At 43.3% G+C, this 17,094-nt stretch overlaps 1 protein-coding gene across 1 annotated transcript in view; it reads left to right on the top strand.

Annotated features, from left to right (window-relative positions):
- The window catches only part of bmp2k (BMP2 inducible kinase), a 66,949-nt gene that overhangs the window by 24,887 nt on the left and 24,968 nt on the right, over nucleotides 1-17,094 (top strand). Inside the window, exons 3-7 of the mRNA XM_080765849.1 lie at nucleotides 1,787-1,892; nucleotides 3,205-3,347; nucleotides 5,390-5,511; nucleotides 7,714-7,795; nucleotides 12,825-12,957. Coding sequence (XP_080621975.1) covers nucleotides 1,787-1,892; nucleotides 3,205-3,347; nucleotides 5,390-5,511; nucleotides 7,714-7,795; nucleotides 12,825-12,957 — 586 coding nt within the window. The remainder of the gene's footprint in view (nucleotides 1-1,786; nucleotides 1,893-3,204; nucleotides 3,348-5,389; nucleotides 5,512-7,713; nucleotides 7,796-12,824; nucleotides 12,958-17,094) is intronic.

Below are 17,094 nucleotides of genomic sequence, written 5' to 3'. Positions count from 1 at the left end.
ATGGGTTAAAATGTGAATGGAAAATACCTACATTTACACCAGTTATTTTAGTGCGTGCGTCTTTTTCCATGAGAATGTGAAACCTTATCTCTCTTCACCATGTCTGAAGGGTTTTCTGGGTGCAGTATAGCTCAGGAGGAGGTCGTGTGGGGGAACCCCTTTTGGTGTTTTAATGCATTATGTTACTTTAGCTATTGAAAAATAGCAGATCTACAAGCTTGTTGCGAGGCACCGAGTGCCACGCTACGAGCTTGTATAGCTCTGCTATTTTTGAAAAATCTTGAAAATGTGTTGCAAATCTTTGAATATATATTCTTTCAGAGCGAACGTTTTTTTTTAACTCAAATCTTTGCTGCTTTAGTGCGTGCATCTTTTTTTCGACGAGACTGTGAAACCTTTTATCACTTCTGAACCATGTCTGAAGGTTTTCCTGATGGTTGTTCTGGGGTGCAGTAGCTCAGGTGTTAGGTCGTATGGGTCCGTTTGGTTCCAGAACATAGACTGTAAAAAATATGGACAAAGCGTTCCCCGGGTCTAACATGAACGTAAAATGAAGCCATGTCAGTACATCGCCATCTTTCTAGATCCGTTTGTTGGGCCCAGCTGGCCCATTGGTTGGCCCAGACAACGAGGCGGACTTCCCCCCCCCCCCCCGCCTTCTCCGTTGGTTTTTATTTTGACTCGAGTGGGAGGGGAATCCCGATCATAGACTGTAACGGTAGCCACGACCCCTCAGAACATACGCGACTTTATAGTCATTTTTTTAAATAAATGGGACCATCATTTTCCAAAAATAATATTATGACATTAGAAATGAGACTTTAAACTATAGTGACTGGAAGCAGAAAGTATTCATGGACCATGTTTATTAAGGTAATACAGTCCAGGTGAAGTTGGGCCCAAATACATGGACTTCTATGGGGCTATGGGGTTTTTTTGGGGTCCAATGACAGCGCCACAACAGACCATTATATGAACTTTCAGGAAATCCCGATTTTCCTCAGTGGCTTCACAAAATATCTGTGTGACTGCCCCCCCTGTGCCAGACCCTCCGGCACGGTGTCCAAGTGTCCTTGAGGTCCCCATTGTGCCGTTCGGCAGTTCGCCCACCGCTGCTTAACTAGGAAGGGTTACAGTCGTAAAGGACAGACTGCGTGTGGTTTATGTGCAGCGCTTAAATGTTCTCTTTCTTCCCCCTCTGTGTGGAAAAAACTGCCGTAGTGAAGAATTACACTATAATGTGTGTGTGTTGTGAGATATCATTTGGCTTCAGAAGACTTGGATTATGCCGCACACGACCACACACTCTCTTTGAGATGTGCTACTACGGTCATTTTGTGCACTTTTTGAAACCGTTCAGTAGCCGCTCAAATGTTTTCAAAAACATTGTTGAGAGCAATGTTTAAAAAGGATATCCCCTTGAGATGTATCATCTCATTTTCGAGGGGGGTCCAGCAACATACAGCAAATACAAGACAATACAAGTACGTTCATACATAATCAAGGTCAAAACAAACAACAAAGCTCTCCTAAAACTAGCCACTCCTGTGTGTCACTAGTGTGTGTGTTTACATTATGGCTGTCATGTTGGAAACAGCAGTAAATCAGCTGGTGCTCCGAGGGTTTGATTAGGCAGCGGTCTGTTCTAGCGCGGAGCGGTCCGTTATCGAGACATAACTCACCGCTGAATTCAGCGATTGACTAATCAGAACCAAGCATTCAACCAAGACCATGTAATAATAATAATCGTATTTAACAAATCGTTTACCTTCCTCCTCTCCTCCAGAAAGAGCTGTCGGGCCACAAGAACATCGTCAGCTACCTGGACTCCACCATTAACGCCGTGTCGGACAGCGTCTGGGAGGTGCTCATCCTCATGGAGTACTGTAAAGGTACCTGTCTGTCTGTCTGTCTGTCTGTCTGTCGGGGCTTCTATGCCTGATTATTTCCCAAAAGTGTGTTTTGTTTGTCGACTAAAAAATGTCAAAAAATGTTCGTCTACTCCCTTTTTGCACTGACGGAAACTGAATGAAAACTCACACTTATGCCACTAGTGTGCCAGCGATCACCCCCCCCGGTGCCAAGGTTGGCACCCGTCCGTGCCTAAGGTCACCCTACCCCTGCTTTAGGGCATTCATGTACAAAATAAATAAATTATTATTATTATTATTAATTGTGATACGACAAGGTTTCTGGCAGTGTTGATTTATATATAACACTGTAGCTGTCCAAAAGTCCACCAACCTAGGGGCATGACCAAAACATGTGTGACAGACTAGCAGCGGGTTGTCTGCACCGGTTACATGCATCATTAATATCTGGAAATATCTGTGCTAATCTTGCATTTGTGTAATGAACCCGATGAATGATCTTACATTGGATAAGATTATGTCTAGCACAGATTGAGGAACTGTGAACCAGTCTCAGAGCTGTCTTCCATGTTGGGTCGGGCAGTTCTAGCCCCAGCTCCTCCCATGCCGTCCTAAGATGGTTGAGAGTTGCTGGGTTTATTGAGTTGAGTTCATTATATATTGTTGAAATTAAGCCCTTTGTATTGGGGTTCGGAGAAAGTAAAGAGTCCACTGCAGAATGGTACCCTTTTTAATGTATGCTCTATAGCGCACCGAAGTCCTGACGTAACTTGCTCATCCCGACGATTCCCCTGGTTCGCGGAAGTAATTTCTCTATGGAGAATAACATGGGGTGATCTTAATATCGTCTACTATAAGCGTTGTGGTCCAAAAATAAACAAGCTGTCTCGGCGTTATTGTCAGGGAGGTGTCTCTGTATCGTTTGCAACAGTCAGTCACTCATATATGATACAGTCTGCTTCTAGCGAAAATCTAACTAATTCAACAGCAGTAACATTAGCGTTTTCTCTCAGTCAGTTGATTCTTCATATCCATATGAGTGAAGCGGCCGGGGTGACATGTTTATTTTTCAAACACAGTTCTTATATGAAGCAATCTAAAAATCATCCTATGGCGATTTCAATGCAACTAAACAAATACATGAACCTGGGGACTGACGCCCTCTACTGAAAGTGACGTCAGACTTCGGTGCTCAATTGCCCTCCGCACATGTCACTATAGACTTCTGAGGTGTGCATCGGCCTTTTGCTAAAGAAATTGTCTGCCACAAGCCGACATAGAGATGACCCTTTTGATTCTCCTGTCCCGTCCCCTCCCCCCCGTCGCCCCCCAGCGGGCCAGGTGGTGAAGCAGATGAACCAGCGTCTGAACGTGGGTTTCAGCGAGGCGGAGGTCCTCCACATCTTCTGTGACACCTGCGAGGCCGTGGCCCGCCTGCACCAATGCAAGACCCCGGTCATCCACCGCGACCTCAAGGTATACCCTCCCCCCCACCCCCTACCCTATCCCCGTGCAACACCTGTGTTCTCTCTCTAATTAACCCATTAATAGGCATGATGTTGAGGGGGAAAAAAATCATGTCTTCCTTTCTGAAATACCTCATGTTTCTGCATCAGTGGTGCTCAATATTTCATGGCAAGGACATGAAATAAAGATCTTAGTTAAAAATGTTCGCTCTGAAAGAATATATATTCAAAGATTTGAGACACATTTTATCGATTTTTCAATTTTTGTTTTGAAAAAATCGTGAAAATGCGGCACAAATCTTTGAATATATATTCTTTCAGGAGATTTCTTTTTTTTTAATTTCCATGTCGAAATAATGGTTGAAGTGGTTAGAAGCTATACGGCGACACGGAAGCGTGTGACACCTATTGTCACATGCTTTATTTACATAAGGGCGTGTCGGGTGGAAGTCTGGCTTGGCAACAGAAAGGTATCCAGCAAAGGAATGGCACCGTCCCTGACCTTAAAGGACAACTTTCGTTTTTTTCAACCAAGGTTCATGTTTTAGGATGTTATTAGAGAAAGTAAAACATGAGTGTTATTTCTTTTCCATTTGCTGCTTTCTTTCGTTTTAGGGATTTTAGCTGTTTTTGACAGGGGGGCGGGGGCATTCGAGCATGGAGCTAAATATGTATTTCTTTACATCTGGCCACAGAAGATCACAGGATCTACTGAGTGTGAAGGTAACCTACTGGGGGGAAGCCACACTGTGTGTCATAGGCTCAATATGTCACTTTGACGCATTCAGTAGATCGGATCCTGTGCTCTTTTGTGGCCAAATGTAATTTCTTGGGGTCTAGTAGGACTATAGTAAAGAATAAAAAAAATAATCGCTATCAAATTTTGTAAAGAAATACATATTTAGCCCTGTGCTCGAATGCCACCGCCCCCCTGTCAAAAACAGATAAAATCCCTAAAACGAAAGGAAGCAGCAAATGAAAAAAAAATAACACTCATATTTTACTTTCTCTAATAACAACCTAAAACATGAACCTTGGTTGAAAAAAACTCTGCTCGTCTGCCAAGTTCCCTGTCGTGGAGTTATTGCCGTGACAAACAAAGAGTACAGATTCTACAACAGGTTGAGGAAGCAATCTGATTGTTTGAAACATCCTTCTGGCCGTGGTTCAAACGAGCACCACTCCACACCTAATCAAAACAAAGAATTCAGCTGCTCTGTTCTCCCAGAGCGCTAGCAAACTCGGTGGCTAGGCTAGCTAGTTTATTGGGACATTTGTGGTCGCAGTGACTACATCTGTCATTAGAAAAAAATACTTTTTTTCCAGCGATTTTCTTAGTTTTAAGTTTTAACTGTTGTATAATTGCAATATTATACTCAAGGGTGATTTTACTGCCACTTCAGTGATGCTTGCGGAACTCGACTACGTCTTGTTCCTGACCGCATCACTGTCGTGGCGATAATCACGTTAAACCACACCCTCTCGTGTAATATTGCTTAAATACACCCGCTCTCCACTTGCCGGGATGTGACATAAATAAACACAGTGAAGACAGAGACGTTGTTTTATACCCTTTGTGTAAACTTGCTTCATGACTTACTACGTTTCCCAGAATTAGACCCGAGGACGATTCTACAAATGTCTTCTAGTATAAATCCTGAAAAACCCTGTTTCTATGTCCAGTTCTCAAACATTTTCATGTCAAAGACCCCAAAAAAATGATATAATTGGCCGCCGACCCCTATCTGAAAATATGTTGTTCCAGAGACCTCCCAGAAGCAAAGATGTTCGCTCTGAAAGAATACAGTATATATGGGTGAAATATAGCTGGGTGAAACGTTACTTTAAAAGCAACGTCCCCTCTTTAATCTCCTCCTCCGTTGCTTCAGGTTCACTAAGCGTCATTTAGAAAGGAAACGCCGAGTGATGACAGGAAACCAGAGACATTCTGTCATGTCAGCAGCATTGTAAATGAGTCCTCTCCTCTCCTCTCCTCTCCTCTCCTCTCCTCTCCTCTCCTCTCCTCTCCTCTCCTCTCCTCCCCTCTCTCAGGTGGAGAACATCCTCCTTAACGACCAGGGGAACTATGTGCTGTGTGATTTCGGCAGCGCTACACACAAGGTGCTGCTGCCACACAAGGACGGGGTGACCGCAGTGGAGGACGAGATCAAGAAGTGAGTGTGTGGGCGCGTGTGTGTGCACGTGTGTGTGCACGTGTGTGTGTGTGTGCACGTGTGTGTGTGCACGTGTGACCGTGTGTGCCGCCGGAGGGTGACACAATTATCATATCATCGACTAATCGCAAATTGTATTTGCGATGATCACAATTATTTTTGCATAATCTATCGATCTGTTTTTTTTTTTAATCGAAGAGCGACTGACATTTTTAGAATCTGATCTCAGGTCAGAATGGGTTAATCAGACCAGTGTGTGTCCAGTGGAAACCTCGTATGAATCTGATCTCAGGTCAGAATGGGTTAAACAAGACCAACTGCACCTGATCAAGATGATAGACTTATTTGCTGCCAACAATCTGCAGTTGTTCTAACTACTGTATGCCGTACTGTATGCCTACTGTATACAGTTGTTCTAACTACTGTATGCCCGTTGCCTGTAGGCCAGTGTAGGCCTTTATTTACAGTACGCTCCATTTGTTCTGTCCTTTAAAAACCTTTTATTTTGGGTAAGCCTCCTTTTCATGTACTCTAAGTGTTCCAGAGCCGATTATAATCCGACACATATTTTTCTGCTGCCGTTTTTTTTTTTTAATAGGATTAGCAGGTTAATTAAATCAAATTAAATGATTTACTTTGAAACCATCTCACAAATCCGTGTATAATACTAGAGTTTATACTCTGGTTATTATTATACAGGGATTCATTCACTGCTAAGTCAGAGGAGTTGTTGTTCCGCGTGGTGATTCGTTTTCCCACATTTTGCAGAAGCCAGTGATTCAACTTCCTATTATGGCCCTTATCGCCATTACATGGCAGCTCATAAACCCATAAACTATGGCTTATATTGACCCACACGGTCCCAGTCTACACTAAACTATGTCTTATATTGACCCAGCATGGTCCCAGTCTACACTAAACTATGACTTATATTGACCCAGCACGGTCCCAGTCTACACTAAACTATGTCTTATATTGACCCACACGGTCCCAGTCTACACTAAACTGTCTCTTATATTGACCCAGCATGGTCCCAGTCTACACTAAACTATGGCTTATATTGACCCACACGGTCCCAGTCTACACTAAACTATGTCTTATATTGACCCAGCACGGTCCCAGTCTACACTAAACTATGTCTTATATTGACCCACACGGTCCCAGTCTACACTAAACTATGTCTTATATTGACCCAGCACGGTCCCAGTCTACACTAAACTATGTCTTATATTGACCCACATGGTCCCAGTCTTCACAGGGCAGAACGTTATCTCTCACTTAGTTTTGTGTCAGTTGGTATTTAACACACCTACGGTGCTTTTGTGGACTTAAAGTTAAACCAAGCAGAGTAGCATTGAGTAGCAGTGTTATTATTCTCCCATTTATATCTGGCTTGAGGCCGATTCTTAAAAACGCAAGTTTAAAATTTTTTTTTTTATAAATATATAGTATATACCGTAATTTCCGGACTATAAGGCGCACCTGAATATAAGCCGCACCAGCCACATTTTGGGAAAATCCCAAATATGTACGTGTACAAGCCGCACCGGACTATAAGCCGCAGGTGGCCCCCTAGTGGCCGTTACGTTAGCTCAGAGCCTTAGATGGCTCTGCGTTAGCTGTAAAAATCCATAGATTAATCCCATAAATCATGGGTAAAAAGTCGCGGCTTATAGTCCGGAAATTACGGTACTGTAGATGGCAACAACTATACCCCAAAAGGGGTTCCCGGTAACTTTTTTACTTTTAGGGGTTTTGCCACTTAGGGGCGGCGGTGGCTCAGGGGGTACAGTGGCTGGATGGTAACCGCAAGGTTGCCAGTTCGAACCCCTGTGGGCTCCCCCAGAGTTAGTGTCGAAGTGTCCTTGAGCAAGACACTGAACCCTGCTAATTGCTCCAGGTTGGTGCCTTGCATGGTTTCCGCCGCCATCGGTGTATGAATGTGTGCGTGAATGAATGGGTGAATGTAATGCACAATTTATGTAAAGCGCCTTGGATAAAAGGCACTATATAAATTTAGCATTTACAACCTGGCGTGCCTCTTTTGGGCATGTCATTATAGGCAACACAACAAAAGTTACAAGCTCACAACACATTGGGGAAAAAGGAAAGTTTGATCACATTGTGTGTTTATTATTTTGAATGTGTGTGTTTTTATTGACATCTGTGACAGTAAAGCTCATTTGAACATTTGTCTCTCAGGTACACTACGCTGTCGTATCGTGCCCCAGAGATGATTAATGTGTACGCAGGGAAGGCCATCACCACTAAGGCTGATATATGGGTAAGGTCCTCTTGTTTGTGTCTATGCTTGTGTCTTCTTTTTATATCTTTTTTTTTTTATCCCGCAATTTTTGTAACCCATTTTTCACCCTGTGTCAATCATCTAATGTGATCCTGGGCTCTACACACCCTTCGCCAACCTGGGGAGAGCAACGGACTTGAACTCATGCTTCCTTCATGCCTGAGTGTCCAAGTTGCTCCTTTTACACCTGACAGGGGGGAGTTTCCCTGGTTGGACGTAGCGCGTGGCCAGGGGGGAGGCAGTTTAGAGACCAGGATTACTGCATGTTTTTTGTGAGGGTACCTATGCTTGTGTCTATGTGGACATGTTAGCGTTTGTTCAAATGCTGTGTGTGTGTGTGTGTGTGTGTGCGTGCGTATATGAAAAGTATTGAACATATATATGTATTGAAGCCCTATATTGGCAGCCCTAGCTGGTCCAGGGCCCGGTTGAGCCTGTCTTGTCTGTCTGTCTGGCACCCTGGCAGTTATCCCATTCTGACCTGAGATCAGATTCTAAAAATGTCTTCTACATCCTGACACATTTTCAGATGGGGGGGTGGGCAGCCAATTACATATAATCTTGGGGGGGGGGGGGGGGGGGGTCCTTGAAATGAAATATTTTGAGCACCACTGACATAGAAACATAGGTTTTTTTCAGAAAAACTGTCATGTTTTAGAAGGCATTTGTAGTCTAAAAATGTGGTTACATGAGGAGGGAAAACAGGTACACAGAGTTGCTGGACAACAACCAGTTCAGCCTGCATTACATGCAGGTATACTTTGACTGAAGAGAGACTGGTTTGAACTCGACTGACTCAACTGGCAACCTGAGAGGACCGGGGGGTTTCTTAACCACTCCCTATGGGACTATGTGACTATATGTCCTGGTGTTTACAGTACCAATAGGGGGTGCTGTTGCACCACTCGCTTCAGACTGGTCTGATTTCTTTTTTACTTTGAAACTGAGAATTATTAACCCATTCTCGGGGGCGGGAACCCTTTTGGTGTTTTAAAAAAGCATTAAGTTATACTTTGGCTATATTGAAAAAAAAAAGCTGATCTGCAAGCTCATAGCGCGGCACTCGGTGCATGTATGTAGATCTGCTATTTCTTTGAAAAAATCGTGAAAATGTGTGAAATTCTTTCACAGCGAACGTTTTCAACTCAAATCTTTGCTTCTGGTGGGGTCCCCACATATATATATGGTTAGTGGCCAATTACATATTTTTTTGGGAGTCTTTTGAGAACGACTGACATAGAAACATGCGTTTTTTTCAGAAAAAAAGAAGAAGAAATTGGTAAAGAAAATAGTTATTCTAAAAGCTCACGGTGTGCCACGACACAACGTGTCGTGTACTTGTAGATCAGCCTTTCCCCCCCCCCTGCTGTTATTGACGTTTCTTAATTGAAACGTGCTGCCTTATCAAATCATGGCCAAATACTGTACGTCCAATGCCAGTTTGAAAGTGGTGGTTTAACTATTGAAGCCCTATATTGGCAGCCCTATAGCTGGTCCAGGGCCCGGTTGAGCCTGTCTGTCTGTCTGGCACCCTGGCAGTTATTCTAGCCCCCTGCAGCCCCTCCCCCGGGCTGTGTTCCTCCACGATCTGTCCCTCAGTGGCCTCCTTTCCCCCCCCATAAAACATTCAGCACGCTCATTCATAACACTGTCTGGGTCTGGAGCACACACACACACACACACACACACACACGGCGCACGCACACACGCTATCTTGGCCAGTTTCATTGACTGGGTGTCGGCAGCATTTCTGCTTCAGTAAGCAGTAAAATGATGAGGGAGAGAATGACCCATTCTGGGCTGGGAACCCCTTTTGGTGGTTTTAAGCATTATGTTATGCTTTTTAGCTGTTGAAAAATAGCAGATCTACAAGCTCATAGCGCGGCACCGAGTGGCGCGCTATGAACTCGTAGGCCTGCTATTTTCTTTTTTTAATCGTGAAAAATGTGACGCAAATCTTTGAATATATATTCTTTCAGAGCGAACGTTTTTTTTTATTAACTCAAATCTTTGCTTTTGGGGCGGGGGGGTCCCTGGAACTACATATTTTCAGATGGGTGGTCGGTCGGTTGGCGGCCAAATACATATAGTTGACATGAAATAGTTTGAGAACCACTGACATTAGAAACATGGGTTTGCATGTTCTCCCCGTGTCCCCTAGGGTAGATACCCTCACAAAAACATGCAGTGATCCTGGTCTCTAAACTGCCTCCCCCTGGCCAGCCGGGGCGCCTGATGGAGGGGAAAGGAACTGGTTGGAATAACGTGTTACTTCCACGCGCTATACGTCCAACCAGGGAAACTCCCCCCTGTCAGGTGTAAAGGAGCAACTTGGACACTCAGGCACGAAGGAAGCATGAGTTCAAGTCCGTTGGTCTCCCCTTGTCCCCCATATATGGGGACTAGGTTGGTGGAGGGTGTGTAGAGCCCAGGATCACATTAGATGATTGACACAGGGGTGAAAGATGGGTTACAAAATTGTGGGATAAAAAATATATTGGAAAAAAAAGGACAGATTTATTGATCAAAAACCGATCACATCGCTTCCACAGGCTGTGGTCAGTCTCTAAATGTGCTCGCTGGGCGCTCTGATTTAAGTCCTTGGTAGACATTGAGTTTTAATGGGTTAAATGACCCCGGGGCGTTTGGTGTGTTAACAGGTGTCAGATTATTAAATAAGGGTGCCTATGTTGTTCCCTCAGCCCTGTTTCCATTTCCCCCTCCTCCCTTCATCAGGTCACGAGTATGATCGTGTCACATGTGTTCTCTCTCTGCTCTCTTTTGTCTGGCACAATCTTTTATGCTGCTAATTAAAGCACGCGTGTCCAAGAGATGCCACATCCACTTGGCCTTGAGAAACCTCTTTTTTTTTAACGGGTTTATTTGTGCTGGTCAGGACAGAAAACTGTGTCCTGTCTGCACCTCCTACCCTCTCACTAGCTGTAATAGACAAGTATGACTGTATTTAGTGATATGATGCCAGTGTTTTTTTGAGCGGTGCAACCCACTCCCTTACAGAGCTATGTGTGTGTGGCTGGCTGGGTATCTGGCTGGCTGGTTGTGTGTGTGCGTCTGAGCACGAAAACAGCATGGTTGTTTTTCACCACCTGTGCGCAACCTAACACACACACACACACACACACACACACACACACACACACAAACACAAACACACACGCACATGTATTAACTGTATATATATGATGATTTTGGGTGTGCCAGTACAGTACAGTGACAGTACAGTACCCCACACGGTAACTCTGTCATTTTTATATTATTGTTTGGACCCAATGTTTTATACATTTGTTGTGAATAAAGTAACTACAAGGGGTGACCTGAGGCAAAAAACACACCGTTTTCAAAGGACTGCTGTAGGACCACGTACCCATCGTACCCATCGTACCCGTCCCATTTCAGTTTGAATTGTCATGCTGACAATTTTAATTCATTAAGGTTTTAAAGTGTTTGAAGAGCATATTATCGTCAGGCAATAGAGCGCCTGGTTCACAGAAGTCATTTCTCTATGGAGAATAACATGGAGGTCATCTTAAAATCATCTCATATAAGCGTTGTGGTCCAAAAATAAACAAGCTGTCTCTGCATTATTGTCGGGGAGGTGGCTCTGTATCGTTTACGAAAGTCAGTCACTCATATATGTGATAGTCTGTTTTTTACCTATTCAGCAGCAGCAACATTGGCGTTTTATCTCAGTCAGTTGATTCTTCAATTTACAATTTACAATTTAGGCATTTAGCAGACGCTCTTAATCCAGAGCGACTTACATTAAGCAAGAACAAAAGCATGGGAATACATCACATAAAAGCATTTATCATGAAACATGCGTAAGCTAAGAAAGTAACAGTGGAATATCTATATAATGAAACTATACATATAAACTATACATATATACTATACTATGCTATACATATGTACTATGGCGTGCTATGACTATATACAATGCAATTCTAGTGCTGTCTACATAACATGCTATAAGTCTGTATCAAATGCTATCTAAGTCTACAGAAATGCTATCTAAGGGGGTATCCTGTCTATTCTTCATAACCATATGAGTGAAGCGGCCGGGATGATTTGTTTATTTTCCAAACACAGTTCTTATATGAGGCGATCTAATGGGGATAACGATGCAAATAAAACCCGTGGACTTATAGCGCCCTCTACCGATATTGACGTCAGACTTCCGTGCTCTATATATTATATTTAATTATTATTATACTATATTATGGCACTTTTCCAAAAGTATTGGCCTGACTTGACCCGGTTCTACCAGCTGGTTGTCAATAACTGTTTTGGCTGCTAACATTTCACCATTGATTTCACATTATAGTTTAAATAAAGCAACGTCGGTCGGTGATGTAATGACAATGACGACCGAATCGGCTTTCAGGTCACATTTTGGTATCCCTCAGATCACTCAGAGCAGAGCTCTTCAACCCTTCTTTATTATTTATTTATTTATTTGTAACTACATTTGACTGGATTTCTTTTAGTTTCACTAAATGAAAGCAGGGAATCATAGCTTCAAATTGACATATTTGTTGTTCAGTTTGACCCAGTTTTGGAGATATGTCTTGCAGAGAAAACAGGCTTAAAAGGTTCACTTCTGTGGTCTCTCTAGCAGCTGGATAGCTGGATTTTGCGCGATGGCAGGCTCTCAGTCAAAGCTGGTCACATTTATCCGACATTTGAGCCACGGACCACTGTTAAAATGAGATTTAGCCTCTCAGACACAAAACTTAAGAATAGTCTGATCAAAATAACAATTCTTCTATACATTCTCTAATTGTAAATTAAGTAATGCAGATGTTCAACAATAATCATCATGATCATTTTGTCGAGTTGAGCCAGCAACATGCAGTTGAATGAGCTGATGTGGAGTCTTTAGAGTTGTAGCGTGTATGAATGTCTGTGTAAACTGTAAATGATTGAACGTGCATTGCGTGTATGTACAGTACATGATGTAACGTATCGTCTCTTTATTTTTTTGCAGGCACTCGGATGCTTGTTGTACAAGCTGTGTTTCTTCACCCTTCCGTTCGGGGAGAGTCAGGTGGCCATATGTGACGGAACCTTTATCGTTCCAGACAACTCCAAGTTCTCCTTGAAGGTGCACTGCTTAATGCGTAAGTAGATGCTCCTTCCAACCTGCAATCATTAAACCCATTCTGGACAGGACCCCCTTTTGGTGTTTTAACCCATTCTGGACCTGAGATCAGATTCTATAAATGTCTTCTACATCCTGACAGTTTTCTGAAAAAGCTATGTTTTTATGTCAGTCGTTCTTTGATTTGATTCAAAAATAGCAGACCTACAAGCTCGTAGCGCACCACTCGGTGGCGTGCTATGAGCTTGTAGATCTGCTATTTTTCAAAAGCTAAAGCACAACATAACATAAAAGCTAAAGCCCAAAATGGGTTAACCCATTTAGACCTGAGGACGATTCTACAAAGGTTTTCTGAAAAACCTCATGTTTCTGTCAGTCGTTCTCAAACTATTTCATATCAAGGACCCCCAAATATATATGTATTTGGCCGCCGACCCCCATCTGAAAATATGTTGTTCCAGGGACCCCCCCCCACCAGAAGCAAAGATTTGAGTAAAAACAAAAACGTTCTGCTCTGAAAAAATATATATTCACAGATTTGCACCACATTTTGAAACGGGCACGACCATGGGGGTCGGCGGGCATATTACATATAATTTTTGGGGTCCTTGACATGAAATATTGAGAACCACTGATATGGAAACATGAGGTTTTTCAGAGAAAAAAAAATACATTTTAAAAATACATTTTATGGGATAATAATGTCCAAATTGAGAATCTACCCCCACCTGAAGAGTGTTTTTATCAGTGTTGAGGGTGAATGCCAGGCAGGTGTTTCAAATTGTTTCTCACCATACTGTACATGTACAGTATGTAACAAAAGGCCCCGAGCTTCTATTCTATGAAAGAGCTTTTTTTATCTACTTTTTAATTTTTTTTATCCCACGATTTTGTAACTCATTTTTCACCCCTGTGTCAATCATCTACTGTGATCCTGGGCTCTACACACCCTCCACCAACCTAGTCCCCCATATATGGGGGACAAGGGGAGAGCAACGGACTTGAACTCATGCTTCCTTCATGCCTGAGTGTCCAAGTTGCTCCTTTACACCTGACAGGGGGGAGTTTCCCTGGTTGGACGTAGCGCGTGGAAGGAACACGTTATTCCAACCAGTTCCTTTCCCCTCCATCAGGCGCCCCGGCTGGCCAGGGGGAGGCAGTTTAGTGACCAGGATTACTGCATGTTTTTTGTGAGGGTACCTACCCTAGGGGACACGGGGAGAACATGTGAGGGTACCTACCCTTTATCTATGTTCAAAAAGGGAGTGTGTGTGACTGTCTGGGTCCAGATAAAAAGTTTTATTTTTAACTTTTTTAATGAACTAAATGTCCTCAAGTGCAACATGATGTGGCCTGCACAAAACGATTACCCAATATTTTCTATCCACACCTGTAACATTTGATTTTTACACACACACACACACACACACACACACACACACACACACACACACACACACACACACACAGACACACACACACACACACACTAGTTTGTTTAAGAAGGTGACGGTATACAGTAGTTGCTGTATATAGGACGGTCTGCCATAAGTTCCAGTTCTTAACCCATTTTGGGTCGGGAACCCCTTTTGGTGTTATAGCATTATGTTATGCTTTAGCTATTGAAAAATAGCAGATCTACAAGCTCATAGCGCGCCACCGAGTGGCGCGCTACGAGCTTGTAGGTCTGCTATTTTTGAAGAATCGAAGGAACGACTGACATAGAAACATAGCTTTTTCAGGATGTAGAAGACAATTTTTAGAATCTGATCTCGGGTCAAAATGGGTTAAATTACATTGATTATGTTCTGGGCCCACCGTCTAAAGAAAACTGTCCCACCACGGCCAAACATGTTTGTGCCCACCCCCTGCCTCCCCATTTGACCTCTGGAACTGGAGCATCCTCAGGGTCAGGGTGACCTCTGGAACTGGAGCATCCTCAGGGTCAGGGTGACCTCTGGAACTGGAGCATCCTCAGGGTCAGGGTGACCTCTGGAACTGGAGCATCCTCAGGGTCAGGGTGACCTCTGGAACTGCAGCATCCTCAGGGTCAGGGTGACCTCTGGAACTGGAGCACCCTCAGGGTCAGGGTGACCTCTGGAACTGGAGCATCCTCAGGGTCAGGGTGACCTCTGGAACTGGAGCACCCTCAGGGTCAGGGTGACCTCTGGAACTGGAGCATCCTCAGGGTCAGGGTGACCTCTGGAACTGGAGCATCCTCAGGGTCAGGGTGACCTCTGGAACTGGAGCATCCTCAGGGTCAGGGTGACCTCTGGAACTGCAGCACCCTCAGGGCGCTCTTGGACCCCTTGGTGGTCCCTGGACTTGATACGGGCTCTCTTGTTATTATCTTGTAATTTCGACCTGACACTAGATTCTCTACAAATGTCTTCTAAAAAAACCCTGAAAAACCTCATGTTTCTGTCAGTGGTTCTCAAACAATTAATGTCGAGGACCCCCCAGAATGATATGAAATTGGCCGCCGACCCCCCCATCTGAAAATATGTTGTTCCAGGGACGACCCCCCCCCCCCCCAAGAAGCAAAGATTTGAGTTAAAACGTTTTTTTTTCTCGTTTTTTTCACGATTTTTCAAAAATAGCAGACCTATAAGCTCATAGCGCGGCACCGAGTGCCACGCTATGAGCTTGTAGATCTGCTATTTTTTCAATATCTATATAGTATAACATAATGCTTATTATATCACCAAAAGGGGTTCCCGCCCAGAATTGGTTAATTCATTAACCATTCATTATTTTGTTTTTAGAACGTCTTGTGTGCTTTTTGACGCAGACAAATGGACGTGTCGTGTAGAGGCCTTCATGCTGTCTTTGTTGTGTACAAACAACAACATTCTCGCTTTCTGTTCTGTGTACAAACATGACGTTTAACCCATTTTGGGCGGGAATTTGGTGTTAGCATTATGTTATGCTTTAGCTATTGAAAAATAGCAGATCTACAAGCTCGGAGCGCGCCACCGAATGGCGCGCTACGAGCTTGTAGGTCTGCTATTTCTGAAAAATCGAAGAACGACTGGCATAGAAACATGGCTTTTTCAGAAAACTGTCAGGATGTAGGAGACATGTTTAGAATCTGATCTCGGGTACAAACCTGTGCTGTCAGTCTGGACAAGGCCGTCCGCCTTTCAACCATTGTTTTGAACGTCCTACCCAAATATGTGTACTAGTGTACCTCTCCTTCATCAGAGAGGAGGGTGGATCTTGTGTTTACCATGTGCCATGGGCCATTCTTTGACAAAGGGCTCCCCCCAGTGGCCAAAGGTGCACGCTACATGTCACAGCCAAAGCATGCAGTATAGTTTGCATTTCTGTTTTTATTTTTAGAGAAAGCCGTGAGGGTTTCCATTTATTTCAGTACAGTATGAAAACCAACTGGTAGATATACACAGATCAACATGTCTTCATGTTTATATTATCGGGTTTTAGTATTCAAAGAAAATTAAAAAAAATTGCTAAACTATATGCATGTTGTTAATGATTCACCGCTGGTGGTGGCTATATCTTTGACGTGTGAAATAGCAGATCTACAAACAGCTCAACTGGGGGGGAGGGGTCTGCCATCTAAATAAATATCAATCTTGGGGTCCTTTGACATGAAAGAGGTTTGAGAAGCACTGTTCTGTTCCGTTTTCTTTTAGGATTGATTTTAAAATTATTTTACTTGTCTATAAAGCTCTCAATGGTCTCGCACCTTCCTACCTACATGACTGCCTGCCTAAATATGTCCCAAACCGCCCCTAAGGTCTTCCACTGCTGGCCTGCTCGCTTTGCCAAAGAAAATAGCAACAAAAAAATACGGGGAAGCAGCTTTTTGCTTCTACGGGCCGTCGGCATGGAACAAGCTCCCACTGTACCTTCGTCAGGCAGCCTCTGTAGACATTTTTAAAGCTCAGCTCAAGACCCACTTCTACAACATTGCTTTTAATTGATCTTTTATTTATTTATTTTTTTGTTATTCATGTCCTCACTGTATTGCATTACTGCTTGTTTTTTAATGTTGTTGCCTTGCTTTTCTTTTATTCTCCATTTTTCTGTAAAGCACTTTGAGCTGCATTTCATGTCATGAAAGGTGCTATACAAATAAAGTTTTATTATTATTATTATTATTATTATTAAAGCCGGCTGTGGTTAAATGACC

The sequence above is a fragment of the Protomyctophum bolini genome (genome assembly GCF_963924005.1).
Source record: "Protomyctophum bolini genome assembly, chromosome: 6".
Classification (NCBI taxonomy): domain Eukaryota; kingdom Metazoa; phylum Chordata; class Actinopteri; order Myctophiformes; family Myctophidae; genus Protomyctophum; species Protomyctophum bolini.
The sequence above is the reverse complement of the archived record's forward strand: the minus strand, read 5'-3'. Positions and strand labels throughout refer to the sequence as shown.